This window comes from Pagrus pagrus (genome assembly GCF_965226575.1).
Source record: "Pagrus pagrus genome assembly, chromosome: 6".
Classification (NCBI taxonomy): domain Eukaryota; kingdom Metazoa; phylum Chordata; class Actinopteri; order Spariformes; family Sparidae; genus Pagrus; species Pagrus pagrus.
In genome coordinates this window covers 13,612,034-13,630,730 of record NC_140190.1, presented here as the reverse complement: position 1 = coordinate 13,630,730, position 18,697 = coordinate 13,612,034, and the positions used below count along the sequence as shown (strand labels likewise).

The window sequence follows — 18,697 nt, the reverse complement described above, 5'->3', positions numbered from 1 at the left end:
TGGTTTATGACCTCCGTGTCAGGGTTCAGGGCGGGGGCACGCTGAAGCAGCCTGCGGGGCCTGACTGCTGCTCCTTCAGCGCTGCGCTGGGATTTGTGGAATGGGAAGTGCGGAGCTCCTGGACAGGATGTGGAGTCACTGCCGCGGTGTACAGCCCCCCTACACTGACACAGAGCTGCCTTTGCGGGGCTGCGTGATCCCGCATCTGGACCAGAGAGGAAGCCCCGTTCTCACATCTGGATCACTCGCTGTCTGTCTCCGGTCTGTAAGCGTGAGGAGATCTAACCCGGGTGAGTCGGCTGAAAGGAGTTTGTTACACTTTTGTGTATCGCATTATCACACAAGTTAGTCCCACGGCAGTTTGGATGGTTTGTCCAGAGTTTTCTGGCCGCAGAAGTTTTCATTAAGAATCGATTGTTGTTCATAGATGAACTTTTCAGCAAATTCAGCTGACTTCATGTTAAACACGTCGCTGTATTGCAGCTGCTCCAGCTGTGCGTCGCTTTTGTTCTGAGCAGACAGGCCTGGGGGTTGATGTTAACTTAATAACAGGGTGCTCTTACCCCTCTGTTGTTCTGCCTGCCTAGACATGCACTGTATGGCTGCAGTGAGTGCTGCACACAGTTCATATGCGTGTAATTTCCCTGTCATTTTAAGCATTATTAAACTCCCCAACCCTGACCCTGCTGATGGCTCGCCTCCTCTCCACACAGACTCAGGTGATGGCTCAGCTCTGGACCCTCCTGTCAGCCCTGCTGCTGGTTTTAACTGTGGCTGAACCTCTGGACAGCCCCGAGGAAAATGAAAATGAAGTCCTGAAACACACAGAGGGGGAGCTCACCAAGAGCCAGGCAAGCAACCGAGGAATCCCTCTATTTTTCCATGTCTGATGTGTGCTTTTTTGGATGTGATGGCTTCCATTAAACTCCTTGTTTCTTCTGTTTAAGACCCAGGTGGCCGAAAATGCCATTGGAAATCTCAGTGAAACTATACCGAGCCGGACCCCTACCACAGGTGAGGTTTTTTGGGGGGCTTTTCCTGTGTTTTTCTTTTGATTTGCCCTCCAATTTCTCCTACAATATCCCATTTTCTCTTGTTTTTAACATTAGCAGCTTCCTTGACGGCCACAGTTTCCCCGAGCTCCACACTTGGTCCTCGGTGTCCAGGAAGCCAGGTGATGCTGGAGAACGGGACAGGCTGCGGCTGTCCGCCTGGCATGGTGAAGGGTGGAGACAGCTGTACCTGCCCTGTGGGCTTCACTCTGGAGGCGGCTGCAGAGTGTAAAGGTAAGAAGGTGCAGAATCAACGACAGAACCGGGGCTTCAGTGAAAGATACATTAAGTAACATTACAGTTGGGAAATAAGTTAGATTTTTCTGCATTTTAGATGATTTTCATGCAGTTTTGGCAGGAATTCAGCAAAAATACTCATAGTGAGAAAGTGGCAGCACCAGTATTTTGTAAAAGGCTACCACTCTCAACTATAATCTACTTTATTTGCAATTATGCATTTAATATGCCAGTGTCATCCATCAATACACCACGTGTATCACCTTGGCAGCAGAGCCTGTCATTTGCACACACGGATGTCAGCTGGATATAGCATTTCATCTTCTCTCTACTCGACAGATGTTGATGAGTGTGAAGGAGAGGGGTCTGGACCATGTGGTCTCCATGCCAGCTGCACTAACAGCCCCGGCTCTTACTCTTGTAGCTGTCTCCGTGGTTACCTGATGGGCGCCGGAGGCTGCCAGGGTTCGTCAGAATCTGTGTGTGTGTGAGAGAGGATGTACAGTATGTGTGTGCGAGGGGTCTGCAATCCTTAAAAAGTCTTATTATGGTTGCAGTTTGTCTAATAGTGTTCAAATAGTCTTAAATTTGAATATTTTAGGTCCTTATTGCCACAGTTATTTCACCTAATTTTCATTTATCCGCCTTCTTATATCTTACAAGGTACGAGGTAAATTTCATGTCATTTTTTAGATGCTTCATACTTACCAGCAATGCCAAAATAAATCTAAAAGCATTAAATGTAAGTGGCTGATACCTGTAGACACCCTTTAAGTAGTATGGTCATAATACGTGTGTGTGTCTTGGGTTTTACAGATATAGATGAGTGTGCTCTGGCTGCAGTGACGGGCCTGCAGGCCTGTCGAGGCAACGCTGAATGCAGAAACAGCCCTGGCTCCTTCACCTGCTCCTGCCCGTCAGGATATGTAATGGCTCTAAATGGAGAAAGCTGTGTAGGTGAGGCTGACATCTAGTGTGTATAAGGAGCAGCTTTCAGGGCTGACCGAAAAAATGTCGCCCATTACATTATTTTTGAGTTTAAAATCTTTGCCAACTCCCTTCTTTTCTAGCACCATAATTTCTGTGCATGCACTGGCAAGGCAGGGAAATTTACTTCAACATTAGCTAGCTGGCAAGCTCAGATTCAGCTTGTATTAATGTTCTTATTTTATTAAGTAATGGTGAGTGTTTAGAATAAAATTAGGATATCCTTGCTCGACACCCCTGGTGGTTGGGCCCCAGAAAGTTTTCCCCTTTTCCACCCCTATGGGCGGCCCTGTTTGTAGTCCTTTGTTTCTCTCCTCTCCTCTGTAGATGTAGATGAGTGCAGCTTCGAGGAGCAGTGTCGCCGTGAGCTGGGAAACGTGTGTGTGAACACTCCCGGCAGCTTTGTGTGCCAGTGCCAGCCAGGCTTCAGAGCAGAGGCCCTCGCCTGTGTTGGTAAGTCTGTCATCATAAGCTTCACCACAGCTGGGTAGGACTGATGTCCAGATTAGATCTGGCGTTGTGAGTTTCTCATGTTTTGCTTGAGTTGCCCCTGACTTAATAACTCCTGCTGACAGGAAGGAAGACTTGGCAGGAACAGGGAGCTTAAATCTGCTGCTTTGCCGCTTGCCTGCTTTGTTGCGCTTTGTTTTTATTTCCCAGTCACTCTCTCCCCTCTTTAATCTCTTCATAACTAATAACTAACTAATTTCCTCTCTTGTCCTCTGGAATATTCCCAGTACTGTATTTGCTTTCTTTTGTTCACATCTCCCTTCTTATGTCTCTGTGACTCCTCTGCGCCTCTGGTCTCAGGTCCTGTGTGTCCAGACTACACCATGTGTCAAGGTATGATGTGCTGTCCATGCTTAACACGCGCTGCTTGCTTTTTAAGGGGTTGAACACGGTTGAACACGGGTTACATGGCAAAGTAATGGATGTGGAAAAAGAGAAATCTAAAATCTGGGGAAAGAAAATAATGTAAGTGCTTCTCATAGTGTTGCAGGGACAAAATATTGAATTACTTACCTAATAAGGACTTAATTAGTTAGTTTGGTGACATGAAAAATAGTTTTTCAGCCAAATTGAAAGCCGACATTTATTGTAAATCATGTCAGAGCAATAAGTAAATATGTGAAAAGTCTTATACTGTATGTTCGTAGCATCCTCTTTCTCTGTCCCTCATCTCTGTCCCAGATGTGGATGAATGTGCTGAGAGTCCTGCGGTGTGTGATGGTCAGGGCGTGTGCGAGAACACGCTTGGGAGCTACAAGTGTGTTTGTCGACCAGGTTACCGGGGAAACGGCACACACTGCGAAGGTAGGCAATTATTGCTGACGTCCCTCCATTAAAACGGGGTCGGCTTCCTTGTGTGTGCGTGTTTTAATGCCTGCTGTTATGCCTTCCAGTAAAATTATCCCGAGAGGTTTTGTGAATGGAAATGAGCTGAGCTTTGGATCTGTTTTCTTCTGCTCTCTCCTTCCAGATGAGAACGAGTGTGCGTCAGGTGGTCACTGGTGTGACAACAATGCTCGCTGTGGAAACATCATTGGCTCTTATTTCTGCCAATGCTACCAGGGCTTCAACGGAGACGGACACACTTGTTTTGGTGGGTAAGCAAGTGTGTGTGTTTACTAGTGGTGCTCACCAGTGGTACTTGTGTCAATACTTTGCGTGTGCCAGCAGCACTTGGGCACACGGCGCTCATCAGACACCAGTCCTTCAGGAATGTTCTTGTTTACAGACATTGATGAGTGCGCTGTGAACAACGGCCACTGTGAACACAACTGCACCAACGAGGCGGGAGGGTACAGCTGTCAGTGCTCGTCAGGCTACCAGCTGGACCGGGATGGACACAACTGCACAGGTAAAACACAGCTGGGGGGGTGTTGATCCCTTGGTGTTTGCATTAATGTATAATCACTTGAAAATGAGACCTTTTTGTTACCTCGGAATGAGCGTTTTATGTCTGCAGAGGGAGCAGGTCCTCTTCCATGGAGTCCGCCATGTTTCTACTGTAGCCAAGGGACAAACCAAACACTTGCTCTCGAGAGGGCCTCTTCTGTTTTAAGAATTTTGAGCGGCCACCCTAGTAAGGGTGACACAAGGGGTGTTCAGTTGGTCGCAATTTGCAACCTCATCACTAGATGCCACTAGATCCTACACACTGGACCTTTTACGACTATGTGTAGCATGTACATGTGATGAAGGAGATAGTTTCAACATTTTTAGAAATATGCTTATTGGCTTTCCTGGGTTAGGGTTAGGGATTTATACTCATAATAAGAGCATGACATTTGTATTGATAAGAGCATTTCCCAAATGTGGAACTAGTCCTTTAAAGCATCTTTCAGATTTCTCCATCTGGCATTAGCTTTTGTTGAAAGACTACCGTTGTGGTGCACCAAAGCCAGACCCTTAAGCCACACACATACTGTACATTAAATGAAGATTATTCACATTCCCTGAAGTATTTTTTTTTTAATGGCGTTTACTTTGAAGGTTTTAACAGCTAGTAGCAGTATACAGCAATGTTTTTACAATGTTAGATGACAGTTGGTGGCAGTAACAGCCCAAAAAACATAGCGACGTACCAACAAAGACAAAAAAGAAGACTAGAGTCAACTAGACTTTTAGGATACAGACATTGTCTTTAGGTGAGAAACACCAAATATTAACATAAAACTCCACAAAGTACCTTCAACCTACTTTATGTACCTGACAGGTGAGGTATACATGTCAATGCAATCCTAAACATGGTAGCTTACATGACAGTGGAGCTACCTTACAAGTTGCAGGCTTGCTCATAGGAAGTAACTTGGGGTTCAGTGTCTTGCTCAAGGATACTTGAGTCCTGCGATTAGTTGACAACATGTTGTCAAGGATCTGCTCTACACGCTGAGCCAAAATCACTCAGGAGGCTGCGGATTTGTGAGTGCACCTAACTGGGCCTAGTGGAGGCACAGAAGTTCAAAACCATCACCACCAATTACATTTATTTTTGCAACCTGTGAACGAATTTATAGACTGTGTTTCTGCTTACAAAATGAGCTGTTATTTTCCAATCTGCACCAAAGTGGAGGGGAGTTTAGAAGATCAGTATATCATCATCCAAAAGCCGATGCCAGTATTTGGTCTCTTGATCCAAACAAGCAGCCTCTTGTTAACTTGTCCTGTGTTGCAACCCCCTACTCATCTGGCCCTCCTAGCTTGTTGGAACAAGTGCTAGAATTAATTCCAGATAGTGTTTGACTCAAATCTGAATTGGCCTTTATATGGAGCCATGTTTTTGCCATTACAAAAGAGTAATTTAATTGTCTCTGATCCCCCAGATGTGGATGAGTGCTTGGCACTGAATGGGACCTGTGAGCACGTTTGCGTGAACACTCAGGGATCTTTCCAGTGCTCCTGCAGGCCTGGCTACCAGCTGCACATTGATGGCCACACCTGTGTGGGTCAGTCACTCCCAGACACTCTTTCACGTCTCACTGCTGTCGCAATTTCGTTAGGTTAAGGAAACGAAAATACTTGGTTAGGTTAAATAAACTGATAATACTCTGTTTGGGATCGGCAGGATAAATTTTTTTGTCCAACAATTGCCTTTGTGTGTTTGTGTGTGTGTGTGTGTGTGTGTGTGTGTGTGTGTGTGTGTGTGTGTGCGCGCGCTCAGACATTGATGAATGTAAACTGCAGAATGGCGGCTGCTCTCACACGTGCAGCAACTCTCCTGGAGGACACACTTGCCACTGCCCTCCTCCTCTGCTGCTGGATACAGACAACTTGACCTGCAGCAGTAAGTTTCTCATTTCAGCGTTGACATCACAATGTTTTTTTGACCTACCAAGAAATACCAGGAATGAACTGCACCCATTTTGAATGTAGAAAAATTCCACTATCTCTCCGTTGTCTCTTCTCACTCACAGCATGAATTAGGAAGTTTTTGCAATTAAAATTTTGCTTGAAAATGACGTATAAATCAGTTCTGTTTCAGTTCTGCCCAAAATGTTGTTATAATCTGAAAATACTCTGTGTTAAACAAATGTCTTTTTTTACATTAACAGACATTACATCTTGCAAGCTGAGAAATGGTGGTTGCAACCACCTGTGTACTGTGAGGGCTGACGGTCAGGTCCAGTGTAGCTGTCGAGCAGGCTGGAAGTTGGGCGAGGACCTGAGGAGCTGCGTGGGTGAGACTTTGTTTTTACTCCTCTCACTGCCCCTACCTTAACTGATGAGTCGCTCAGTTCTGATGACAACGTGAGCTCTGATTGTATTTAGTTTTGCGAAGTCTTGGCCCAGAAATTAAGCTGTTTATTTATACATTACAGTATTTTTTTGAAGGGATTTTGGGAACAGCTGATGTTATTCGACCTGTGGTGAAGTCATGTGTGATGGGATTCTTCAAGCACGCATGCATCATTTTGAACACATTTAATGTTCTAGTCTTTCAAATGAAAACATTTGCAATCAACTTCTCATCCATTTTACATTTGCCAGATTGCACGTATTCACAAAAAGAAATCACATCAGCCAGAAATAGGAATAGAAAAGGGAGTGCAGAAATTTGATTGGCTGTTAATGGCTGATGACTGTGAAGGACACGGGACCCAAGAGGACATGAGCAGACTCCCTCAGATCGTTTTGGCTGTTTTAAAATGCCTTTTTAACTGCCCTGTTGTCTTTTGTCATAAGATGTGAATGAGTGCGAGGACTTCACAAATGGAGGCTGTGAGCATCTCTGTGTGAACCATCCTGGTGGGTTCAACTGCACCTGCAGGGAAGGGTATAAAGTACGAACTGATGACCTCACCAAGTGCCAGCGTGAGTCAAACATCGAATGTGTCAATCATTATAAATCTTGCAGAGAACAGTATTCGTAAAAGGAGCTGTTTTATTCTGCTTTATATGCAGGTTCAATTACATAATGCCCATTAACTTCTCTTCCTTTCCAGCTGTGTGTGACCCTCCCTGTCACAACTATGGAGTGTGTGTGGCTCCAAACAGCTGTGACTGTCCTCGAGGCTACCCTGGACTAGGCTGCTCAGGTACAAACTTAGACTGTTGCTATTTGGACACAACACACTGCTAGTGTGTTGAAACTCCAGTTTATCTGTTATGTGATCATGAGCAGGGGAGATGGTAGGGGTCGCCATATATCTAAGGTTTCAGTTATGTACCCTGCAATGTAATGTGCCTAGATTACCTATATTACTGAGTCTAATCCAGCATTACATACTAGTATTTTACATGCAGGTTTGGGGAGTACATGGGTACACAGCGTACATAATTAGGATACAAAAAAGGTAACTGTATTCCATTACAGTTACAGGGAAAAAAAGAGTTGACTTAGATTACTGATACATTTTCTAAAAATAGGGAATATTATCAGGATTACAGTTTTCAACAGGGCTGCACAACTAAACGGCACAAAAAGGTGACACTGACAGCACACACGAGTGTCAGCAGCTCTTCTGGCAGCAGCATCTTACTCTCTCTGCCACAGTGCAGGCAGGCAGGAGTGACTGGAAGTTACTATGGTTACTGGGACGGTTTCTGTCACCCTAGAAATTTATTGGGATTCCTAATGAGAGGTTATCAAGATAGAAAGCCTATCCAAAATCTGTCTATCTATCCATCTATCTATCCATCTATCTATCTATCTATCTATCTATCTATCTATCTATCTGTCTGTCTGTCTGTCTGTCTGTCTGTCTGTCAATCAATCAATCAATGACATGACTTTGCCTAAAGATTGTGATTATATTTCATGTCCTTATAAATGAAGTGCTGATTGGGAGTCAGTCTTGTGATGCAAGTGCAAAGACTAACATTGCTGTGAGGAAACTGATGAATCCATGTTGGTTGTGTATTTCAGCTATGTGCTCCCCACCCTGTGCCCACGGAGGCACCTGCATGCGCTGGAACAAATGTCTGTGTCGTCCTGGCTGGACCGGAGCAGGCTGCCACACAGGTACATCACCTCTGACATAGACAGGACAAGACGGTCCTTTTATTTAAATAACTTTCAGATGTAAATATGATTTATATCATTTATATGATGACTCTTACTTCTTACTCATTTTTCAGCTTTAGTTTACTGTAATCATAATGGTCGACTTTTCTGTGTCTTTTTCATTCTATCTTTATCCATTTCTATTTATCCTGCTTATTTTCTCCGTTTTATCTTTCCCTGTGTTTCTCTCAGCTGTGTGTGAGTTGCCCTGTGCTAATGGTGGTCGCTGTGTGGGGCCTGATACCTGCCAGTGTCCCTCTGACTACATTGGCCCCCAGTGCCTGTTGCGTGAGTAACATAACCACCAGCACATCTGGCATCACTTACACCAGGCACTTATTCTGGGGGGTATCTTGATTTAATTCTATGCCTCTGCCTCCATGCTTGGTAGCAGCCCTGCCTTGTAATATATAGATTATACAATAACGGGAAAACTGAAAAGCAACCTTACATCCTTAAGATTACCTTGAAATGTCATTTTCAGACATAATCTCTTTCTTTGTGTGTGCGTGTTTTGCAGCGTTGTGCACTCCTGCCTGTAAAAATGGGGGAAGATGTGTGGATGTCAACAAATGCACATGTGTTGCTGGATGGCAAGGAGCTCGATGCCAGATAGGTGAGATCATATCGCTGTTTATGTATCCATCAGTTGTTATATAACTGAAATTTAAAAGTCAGCATGCATTTTATTTCACACAGTCCCCATTTTTAGCTCATGTTTCAATATAGCAAAACATATAAAGTGTTTTTTCTTTCAATAAAAAAACATTTTCAAAGTAAAAGTCATGACCACTGTTCCCTGCTTTTATGGAAAACAGAAACCCACTTACTTTGATGAGGTGCTGAACTTATTCTCGGTGCTGAACTTATTCTCGGTTCCCAAAACCCTTAAAGGAGAAATATTATGCTCATTTTCAGCTTCATTACTAGAATAGGTTTACATGCTTTAGAGCTAAAAAAAAACCCCATCCGTTGTTCATACTGTCCGGTGCGGCACTTTATTACCTACCTTATTACCTACCTCTGTCTGAAACGTCTCTTTAAGGCCCCCCTCCCGAATACCCAGTCGGCTCTGATTGATCGGTTCACACATGCCTGAGGCAGCATCGCTCACCATGTCTCCGGTTGGCTCTGTTGTGTTTTCAACTTCCAGTTAGCTTCACTTCTACCCTGAATATAGGCCTAAATTATGCAAAAGTGTGACATGGTGACGTAGTGTGATGTCACAAAGTCACGGAATTAAAGGCGGGACTACTTATGAGGCGTTTCAGGAGCAGTGTTTTCTGTGGAAGAGAGGAGCTTCTGTTGGTGCAGACTTTGGGCTTTTTAACTTTCAAGACGCTGTATATGCTGTTCTCCAGGCAGCCAGACAGTGGAGCTGTCTGTGTACACATTCTGGAGCAGCACCAGAATCTGCAAAGGCTTAAGTTAACGTTTGTTGATCCATCTGAAGCCTGCAGGATTTACAACCTGTATGATAAATGTCAATCACTACAGCTTATTGTGTAATCAATAGTTATTATACCAATATCTCCCCCTCAAGTAGACATCGCAAACACAGTCCAGTGTGCAGCCCAGCTGGTCCTGTTTGCTCATACCGACTTTCCAAATTAAAAAAAGGATTGAACAAAATTGAATAAAAGCTCTTGGCTGTATTGAGATTGATTCCTGTTGAGTTCCTCCATGTTTTCTGTCTCCTTCAGAGCCTGTTCATTGTCAGAGACCTTGTAAGAACGGTGGAGTGTGCGTGGGCCTCAACAGGTGCCGCTGCGCCAAAGGCTTCACTGGAAGTATCTGTGAAACCGGTTAGTGCGTGTGTGTGTGTGTGTGTGTGTGTGTGTGTGAAAGACCTTTCTCTGTCTTCACTTTGTATTAAGACTCTTTATGTGTGTTCTGTCCGTAGCAGTGACCACCCCTTGTGTGCCTCCCTGCCAACATGGCGCCACCTGCAGTCCTCACAACACCTGTACTTGTCCAGAGGGCACTGCAGGCCTGCGCTGCGAGAGACTGTAAGTGTGAACAACAGCTTTCTTTTACCCAAGCACATTATACGAATAGCATACAACTTTTTAAACATCTAGCAAATAAAATGAATGGAGGTTTGGGCAACGAGGACCAAACATTGTGGGACAATAGAGACAGAATGGCAATGGTGTGCGTCATAACTAACGTGCAGACTTTGTCGACTTGCAGGTACAGAGTTGTTGTCTGATTAAAATGATTATTATTAATCATTCTTGTGGATGATCTGTCTGTTTTTGTCCTAGGACATGCCCTGTGGTCACCACAGTGGTCAGCATGGCTCGAGCTGTAAGAAAGGCGTTTAGGGAGAGTTATGTGGACCGCTGTGGACCCCTGGGAGTTCAGCTATGCACAAAATACAGGTTACCTTTTTACCTTATTACATCCACTACGTCTGGATTAAGTAGCTCATGCAGTAGTTGTTATCTGTTATTCAGTTTCTTCAGTCATGAAAACAAAGGCAGGTTGTTTATTTAGTTTGTTGAGGCATAAAAAAAGATCAGTCAATTAAGCTCTTTCTCTTCCAATTAAAATGTCTGATCAAAACTACATAGTGTGCCTTTAAGTTAGATCAAAGTATGATTATAGTTATTATAATAATGTGTCTGCTTTGTGGTTGTGTTTCCAGGATGAACCAGGCACGTGTGTACCTGCAGGCCTACAGGGTGGGCTACAAAATCCAGTGTCCAGAGAGGAAAGGCAGATGATACAAGTTGTATGCATGCTCCTCGTCATGAGAAGACATCAGCAAACAGATAACATTTGGCAACATTACGAGGCAATACACAAGAACAGAAATGAGATGAGCGGTCAGCTGTAAAAAATTAAATGTATCTGAGTTATGAGAGAGTGTTCTGGCTTCTCTGAGGGCAGTTTCACCCTTAAATTAGGCCTCTATTGAAATACATCAGGGGACATGACTGTATCACAAAGGCTGCTTATTTTACCGGTGATGTATGTTGACAGTTATCTTTAAATAGAAATATTCCTGAATCTGTGAAATGAACAATGGATTAATCGTTTTTCATGTTGGTTTCTGGCAGCTCAAGGTTATTAAATGTATCTTTTTTTGTCTTTACACAAGATGGTGTCAATATTTTTTATACAGTCCGTAAACTCTTGCCGATGATTGTCTAATAATAATAATAACCGTCAGTGTAACTTCAAGGAATATTCCCAATAAAGATAAACTGTCACACAAACACAGTTTCATGTTGATATCTTTTTATTTTAAACTGGACTTAACGCAGCTGTTGACTGTTAATCATGAGCCCAACATATGTATTGAAGACTGTTTTTTAAATATAGATTATAGATATATAGATTTTATTATACATCTTTGGTCCAACAATGTCATAGGACTGCAGTCCAAAATATGTGCAATGCTAAATGTGCTTCAAATGCACAATGTACTTTCAGTTGAACTCTCAATTATCAAACTGCATTTCTTAATTAATCAATGTTCTTATATTTCATAAAGGAAAAACTACAGGAGGTATACATGTGTTTATCAAAATTGTATAATGGCAATTACAAACGGGCTCTGAATCCCGAAATTCTCCGTCCTGTAATTTATAAAATCTCATACGTGACATGAAAAATGTTGTAAAATGGTGAAAGCTGCTCACTTCACAAACTTGACCGCCCTTTTAAGGAAGTGCTCTGAGTTTATCTTCACTTCAACTTTCAACTTTTTTCTTTTACTTTATTACATGATCCTTGCAATCATTACACAATCCCCATTATCAACAGTACGGACATCATAGTCATGTTCATCACATCGTATCCTTGCAGCTTCAACACACTCACACCAAGTATCGTGCTCCGTACTAGCGAGGTATCCTCAGGACTCAGTGACATTTCTGTATTATCTGTACATTTTGTGATTTTAAATCTATTCACTTCCATGCTACGGTAATGCTTTAAGGTAAGCGGAAGGCAATTGATTTACAAAAATATCATAACACAACCATGGCTTCAACTTGGATTAACACAATTGAACAAAACAAAAAGTGCAAAGAAACGTTTTTACCAGTTCTGCAGCCTGAAAAATGTATGAGCAGTGGACCCCAAAGCAAATCCATAATTAAAGCCAAAAATTTGTTTGAAATATTCTCTGAACTCCGGACTCAGATGTAATCAATGCGGAGACAACAGAAAAAGGTTGCAGAAAAAAAATAATCTGGCGAAGATGCATCTGGACGCACTGATCCACAGGGAGCTCTGTCTGCTGGGTGACATACAGCGAGTTGGGCGGTGCTTGGATTTTCAAAATGGCAGCCAGGTCACAAACTTTCTCATATTACCCCCTAAACAGTACATTTTTCTAAAACATCTGAGGCGAGAAACATGCATTTACAGAATCTTGATTCACTTCAGTCAAGGAATCCAGTGTCTGCACTTTTAGCGCGAGGTTGCACAGATTTCATAATTATGCGGTGCCAGGGTGACTCCAAAACGGGGCTCCATCATAGGCTTCACCCCAGCAGGCATGTTGAAGGTGAACTGCTGCATGAAGGAGGTGAAGAAGAGGAACAGCTCCATCTTGGCCAGAGTCTCCCCGAGACACAGTCGCTTACCTGAGACAAGAAAACAAACTGAGTATTTCCTTGACGTCGACTTTGGCCCAGATCTCAATCTAATTTAGAAATGTTGCCCTCATTTTAGGCCTAGATGAAAGGTCAGAGATTCATCAAAATCAAAAGTCAGTAATCGCCATTGTTAGATCCTGCTTGTGCCCACTGGGAGGGCAAAAGTATTTAAGTATATATCTTTCATAAGTAATGCTGACTGTGATAATGCTTCCAATCGGTTAATGAAGAGGTTTCAGTGCAGTGCTGACTGACTGGCCTTAATCATAACAAGGACATAGTCGTGATCCCAGGCATCCAAGGGAGCAGCTAATGACTGAAGTGATCCTTTGAGACACTAATCAAAGAAGTGATCGTGTTGCTCCTTACCAGCAGAGAACGGGATGAAAGCAGCAGGCTTCACAAACTTGCCCTCCTCGTTCAGAAAGTGTCCGGGGTTGAAGGTGAAGGGCGTCTTCCACTGATTCTTGTCGAACAGCACTGAGGTCAAATTGGGAATCACTGTAACTCCCTGGTGATTGGAATGGTAATTTGAATTTAAAAGGATGCAACATGGTGGTGTATGTGACATAAAAATTGCATATGTGAGAATTGACCTTTGGGACTGTGTAGCCACCCAGCTGCATGTCCCTGATGGTAACGTGAGGCAGGCTGAGAGGAACTATGTTGCCCATCCTCATGCACTCGTGGATGACGGCGTCAGTGTAGGGCAGGTTTGCACGATCTTCCATGGACGGCTCTCGGGACTGTCCAATCACTCTGTCTATCTCGGCTTGGACCTTTTCTGTTCAATAGGAGAGGAAAAGACAAAGAGCAGGAACAGGATTTCACCAACAGGCTGCAGCAGCCAATAGCATTGAAATGCAGGTCACGCCCCACCCCCTAACCACCAAATCAAAAATCACTGTAACTGGCCTCCAGGAAGTTACAAACTCTAAAGTAACATTAAAACCACCCACAAAATGGCTTTTTCGCCACTACTGGGCCTGATGCTGGTGTGTAGGTGAGGTATTGAGCTGATTTTCTACCATGAACCAGTCATAAAAGGACATACAGCATTTTTTCACTGGTGTGGAGTTTAATACTTACTTATGAAATTACCACTAATAAATGTGTTCCAGTATCACTCATTTCCACATATTACTGAATACCAACAAAGAGCTTCATGCTTGGTTAGTGCTCTTACCCTGAATCTCAGGGTACTTTGCCATGTAGAGCAGAGCCCAGCGCAGGGTGGTGGATGTGGTCTCAGAGCCCGCCACAAACAGATCCCAGACACAAATAACCAGGTTTTCCTCATCAAACGTACTGTCAGCCTGCCCCTTACTCTGAGAATATACACAAACACATTTGTTAGAAAGTGTTGCAAAATAGTTCAGAACAACAACATGTCAGCACTTTTACACATAATCATAATCTTTCACAATAGCAACTTTAGACTTTTTATAACAGGCTTTGGAACAGGCCGTTGGATTAAAATGTGTGTACGCTGTTAGATATGGCTTGGAGCTGTAACGGTGTGTTCACAGTTCGTGTGTCAAGGTTACACACAGAGTCCAATCAGCATGACGCAAATGATGCCCAACTCACAGACTGCCTCCCTGATTTACCAGATAAATGTTTAACTTTCAGCGAATAATTTGCATGTCCTAGTGTTGTGTGAGGAGGGCCAAAAATGGAGGGGTAGAGCAGCAGCTCAGAGCTGGCCAGCAGAGCAGAGCCAGACCTTCAGGATGAATAAGCTCTGTTCCGGAGCCGTTTACCGGAGAGTGGAAAGCACGCAGATCACCTTCAAACTTTTGCAAGTGAATTTACATAGCTGCCAACTCTCACGCTTTCGTCGTGTGACACACGGTTTGGCCTGTTTTCACTCGCATTCAACAGTGTGTTACACGGCGAAAGCGTGAGAGTTGGCAGCTATGGATTTATGTTCACTCCCGCTGAACCTGCTTGCAGCAGAGATCCGCAGAGATCCGCAGAGGTTACTTCCATTGTTGGGTGTTTATGTTCTGTTTTGACTACTGACTGGAGCTGGAGGGCAAATGCATGTTATTAATATATACAGGAGAGGGGAAAAGAAACAGAGAGAAGTCTCTAGTGAGTCCTGAGTTTAGTGAGAGGCTTGACTGAATTCAAATACACAGTCACACACACCCTCTGTGGGTGCCGATACTTGCTAACTTACAGCAAATGTACAGTAAAGCATTCTGGCTGTTTGAGGTGATTAAACACTCCCGGAAGTAACGTGAATAACCACAAATGATGCCCGCAGTCAAACTCACAGAGGTAATACAAGGCAAACATTTGCTTCATGTTTGGTGTGAACACATTAGGGCACGGTCACACATACGCAAAATCAGCAGTGGTGATTATTCACCTCTCGTTCACTTCCGTTCTGTGTGAACCAAAGGGCAAACAAGAATATCTGTCAGTGAAGCAAATTGGTTGCAGGTGGGGTTGTTTATTGATGAACTTTGACCGGGAAAGTCGCAGCCGCAACCAACAGCAAAGACGAGTCTGTGTCTCTAGTCAGTCGCTCAATGTGTGATTGTGCCTTTAGGCAGAGGCCTTGGCAAAAGTATACATCTTGTCTTTATATTTTTCACCACATACAAGACCAGAGTGGTGCCACAATAAAGTGTCATGTCAGTGCAACATATTAACTGTTGATAGTTCTCATGTAGGTGCAAAACAAGCAGTTATCATGTTCACAGGAACCAAGCGTTGAGCTATTCTATATGAGCAACACAGTGTAAGCAGTAGAAAGGTGCAAATAGTTCAAGTCACCATTTGAATCTCCTTCAGGTAGCAGTCGATGTAGTCTCTTGGGTCTGAGGGATCAAAGTTTTTTTTGTGCTCCTTCAGCTCTTCCCTTATGAAGTCCTTTGTATCATTCGAGATTTGAGTGTGTGTCTTATGTGGCCCTGGCAAAAGATTCACCAGGAGAGGGAATGTGTTGTAAAGCTGCAGAGGAAAGCAGGTTGGAACAATAACGTATTAATGAGTTTGTTTTTGAGACAGTCTGATTTAATTTTGAAATCTTACAACTTAGGTCCCTGTGTAAAACATAAATAAAAATGGAATGCAATGATTTGCAAATTCTTTTTGACCAATGTTCAGTTGACTACAGCACAAAGAACAGAACTGCACAACTGCATTGTCTCACTGGAATAAGATGACATGTTGCTGAAGATGTGAGCATGTGTTGCTCCAAAACCTTTTTAAGAACAATTGTTCCTCATTGCATAACTGCAAGGAATTGAGGGATTCAAAGCCCGTTTGTAAAAGCCATTAAGAACCGTTTCAGTGCCACTGAGAGATCGAAGGTCGTCGGCATTCAGTCTTGTTTTTTTTGGCTGTGCCAGTTGCATGCCGAGAAATCTCAGACTCTTAGAATCTTTTCATGATATTTGGATTGTAGATGGTGAAATCCCTAAATTCCTTTCAACAATGAGAAATAATGTCCTTAAACTGTCACCAATTAACGTGTTTGCCTGTGGAATATTCTAAACTGCTGTTTCTTGAGCATTGCACAACTTTCCCAGTCTTTTGCTGCCCTTGTCCCAACTTTTTTGCATCATGTTGCAGGCATCAAAATCAGAATGAGTGTATATTTACAAAATGCATTAAAATTCATCAATCATCAAATGTCTTGTCTTGTACTGTACTAAATCAAATACAGTCAAAAAGGACTTGCAAATCATTGCATTCTGTTGTTATTACATTTTACACAGTGTCCCAACAATTTGGGTTCGGGTTTAGACATTTATAATCTTGAGCTGTGTTTTTATTAAATATTACATACTTTTGCCCAAAATAAAGCCACTGTATGAATAAAAAAACTGTTTCACAATGAGGAATGTGCTGCACAACAATGGCACACAGTTCTAAGATTTCATTAATATTTTTAAAATAATGTACCTGCGCCCAAACGGAGGCTTCGAGCTGGAGACCTACTTCAAACCCCCTTATCATTTTCATGAACTTCTCATCATTGTACTCAAAGCGGTGACCGAAAACCAGGGAGCAGATGATGTTGGAGACGATGTTGCTGATGATTTTTTGTGGATCGAATGGCTTGCCTCCACAATTAAACAGAAAATTAGATGTCACTTGTGCAATTTTGATTGTGCATCATTCAGATATGTGCATGCACTATTTACCTTTGAAGCTACTGAAGTGTTTTGCGCAAAATGTGATTTCATCCAAGATGACAGGTTCAAGTGACTTCTTGCCAAATCCAAAAAATCTGAGGGTCGAAAGTGCAAAACGCCTCTGCTGCTTCCATATGTGCCCATTACTGAAAATGACACCTGATGGGAAACACATCAATGGTAGATAAAAGTTGAAGCAGATAGAAATCAGGTAAATGAAGGAGTATTCATTGAAGATTGACATCATGTGGATTGACATGTAGACTCGTCATATAGGGGATGGCTCAGTAACTAAAATCACATCTGTATTTTTGTTGATTCAGTGTCTAATTTTAACATATATAATAAGTTTATATATGTTTAAAATAATAAAGAAAAATGTGTTTACGTCAATATGACTGTATGTAACTTAAAAATTGAAAAGGCTTAACATAACCTCTGAACTCACTCAATCCTATGACTAAATACAATCTATAACACTTTCCTCTACAGGCATTGCAGGAGTCGCACTGAAATTAGATCTGCGACTGCACAGGCTTTATCTGCATGTGTGTGTTATGTCCTCTCACCTAGTCCATTGATTGTCTTATCCAGCAGAGGGATGACTGGACGGTCTACCAGACTGTCTCCCTGATTCACCAGAGCTTCTTTCAGAACCTCAAACCTGTTTAATACCACTTGCCATTCCCGGCCCATTCGCAGGCTGTACACATCTCCATATTTCTCTGCTAACTGTGAATGGTTTTGACAGAGGAGGAACAGCATGATGCTTCACACAACAGATGACGGGAAAATTATATTTTTGGCTCCTGTTAATCTACCTGTGTCATGCTCTCGTGGGTCCTGGTGTGGTCCACAGTGAACATGTTGCCCACAATAGGCCATGCCCAGGGTCCTGGAGGGAAGCTGGCCTTCCGACGGTTCTTAAAATAATCTGCAGTGATGAGGAAAACTGCAATGAAGAGCAGCAGACTTTGGACATCCCAGTCCACGAAGGATCCAACTGCAGAAAAGATTGAATTCATTTTAATAACAGGGCCTCAAGCCTGTCTGGCTCAAGGCTGTGTTTTTGTTTCTTCTCCTGTGGGACAAAACGTTTTTGTTCTGTTTCCAGGAGCCAGCACCTTCACTCTGTGTGAGGGAGAGGCTTGGTGTTATCAGCTATGGTAATACAGCGGATATTTAGTACTGGACTCCGACCCCTTTACACAGTATCAAACATTGTAAATAAATGACTGCTGTTTGGTATGACTAAGGTGAAGTGTAATCCTATCAGAAAAGAAAAACCGACAGACAAATGCACCAGACGATTGCACTTTGAAGTCTCTGTTAAACTGCCTCTTGATGGTCATTGCCCTATAAAACAATAAAATAAAAGAAAAAGCATTCAGTGGTGTTGACCGTTGAGCTCTGCTGTTCGCTTAAGGCCCTGTCGACTCATTGGTAATGTAACTTGTGTAATGCTCTCTTCGCTCTCTTTCTGCCCTTCTGGTGCCAGCAGACACCTGGAACCCTTCTGGCAGGTCACAATATCAGAACCAAAGCCACGCCCTTGCCTGAAATGAAAAAGTTATTGTCCCTTGTGCTCTCCTTTTTTTCCCCCACATCAGACTAATTAAGGTATACCAACACCTACTGCTTGGAAAT

The 18,697-nt window shown here is 43.0% G+C and overlaps 2 protein-coding genes across 4 annotated transcripts; one reads left to right on the top strand and one right to left on the bottom strand.

Annotated features, from left to right (window-relative positions):
* The first annotated feature begins 185 nt into the window (after positions 1 to 185).
* On the top strand, positions 186 to 11,496 carry LOC311258266 (uncharacterized protein). 3 transcript variants are annotated; one of them, XM_084354419.1, is made up of 23 exons: positions 186 to 290; positions 714 to 851; positions 948 to 1,014; positions 1,113 to 1,286; positions 1,629 to 1,754; positions 2,106 to 2,246; positions 2,604 to 2,729; positions 3,087 to 3,119; positions 3,468 to 3,590; positions 3,757 to 3,879; positions 4,015 to 4,137; positions 5,603 to 5,725; positions 5,941 to 6,063; positions 6,332 to 6,457; positions 6,963 to 7,091; positions 7,223 to 7,315; positions 8,146 to 8,241; positions 8,476 to 8,571; positions 8,804 to 8,899; positions 9,987 to 10,088; positions 10,187 to 10,292; positions 10,551 to 10,667; positions 10,934 to 11,496. In XM_084354419.1, exons 2-23 carry the CDS (start codon positions 723 to 725, stop codon positions 11,010 to 11,012), a joined length of 2,451 nt encoding a protein of 816 aa, XP_084210545.1. In that variant the 5' UTR covers positions 186 to 290; positions 714 to 722; the 3' UTR covers positions 11,013 to 11,496. The 3 variants fall into 3 exon arrangements, with proteins under 3 accessions (XP_084210545.1, XP_084210544.1, XP_084210546.1); XM_084354418.1 differs by having other exon boundaries at positions 1,110 to 1,286; XM_084354420.1 differs by lacking the exon at positions 3,087 to 3,119 and having other exon boundaries at positions 1,110 to 1,286.
* Positions 11,497 to 12,012: 516 nt separating this feature from the next.
* On the bottom strand, positions 12,013 to 18,402 carry LOC311258080 (cytochrome P450 2J4-like; the record flags this gene model as incomplete). The annotated part of the gene is made up of 10 exons (XM_084354126.1): positions 12,013 to 12,884; positions 13,266 to 13,407; positions 13,493 to 13,680; positions 14,083 to 14,224; positions 15,684 to 15,860; positions 16,818 to 16,978; positions 17,060 to 17,209; positions 17,620 to 17,782; positions 17,872 to 18,053; positions 18,354 to 18,402. The coding sequence occupies 10 exons, from the start codon at positions 18,400 to 18,402 to the stop codon at positions 12,709 to 12,711; spliced, it is 1,530 nt and encodes a 509-aa protein (XP_084210252.1). The 3' UTR covers positions 12,013 to 12,708.
* Between the last annotated feature and the right edge of the window lie 295 nt (positions 18,403 to 18,697).

Excerpts from the sequence above, each read along its gene's own strand:
- LOC311258266 (XM_084354418.1), top strand. The coding sequence starts at position 723 with ATGGCTCAGCTCTGGACCCTCCTGTCAGCCCTGCTGCTGGTTTTAACT. Across the intron at positions 1,015-1,109 it reads GAGCCGGACCCCTACCACAG|CAGCTTCCTTGACGGCCACA; the intron begins GTGAGGTTTTTT and ends TTTTAACATTAG. Across the intron at positions 2,247-2,603 it reads AAATGGAGAAAGCTGTGTAG|ATGTAGATGAGTGCAGCTTC; the intron begins GTGAGGCTGACA and ends TCTCCTCTGTAG.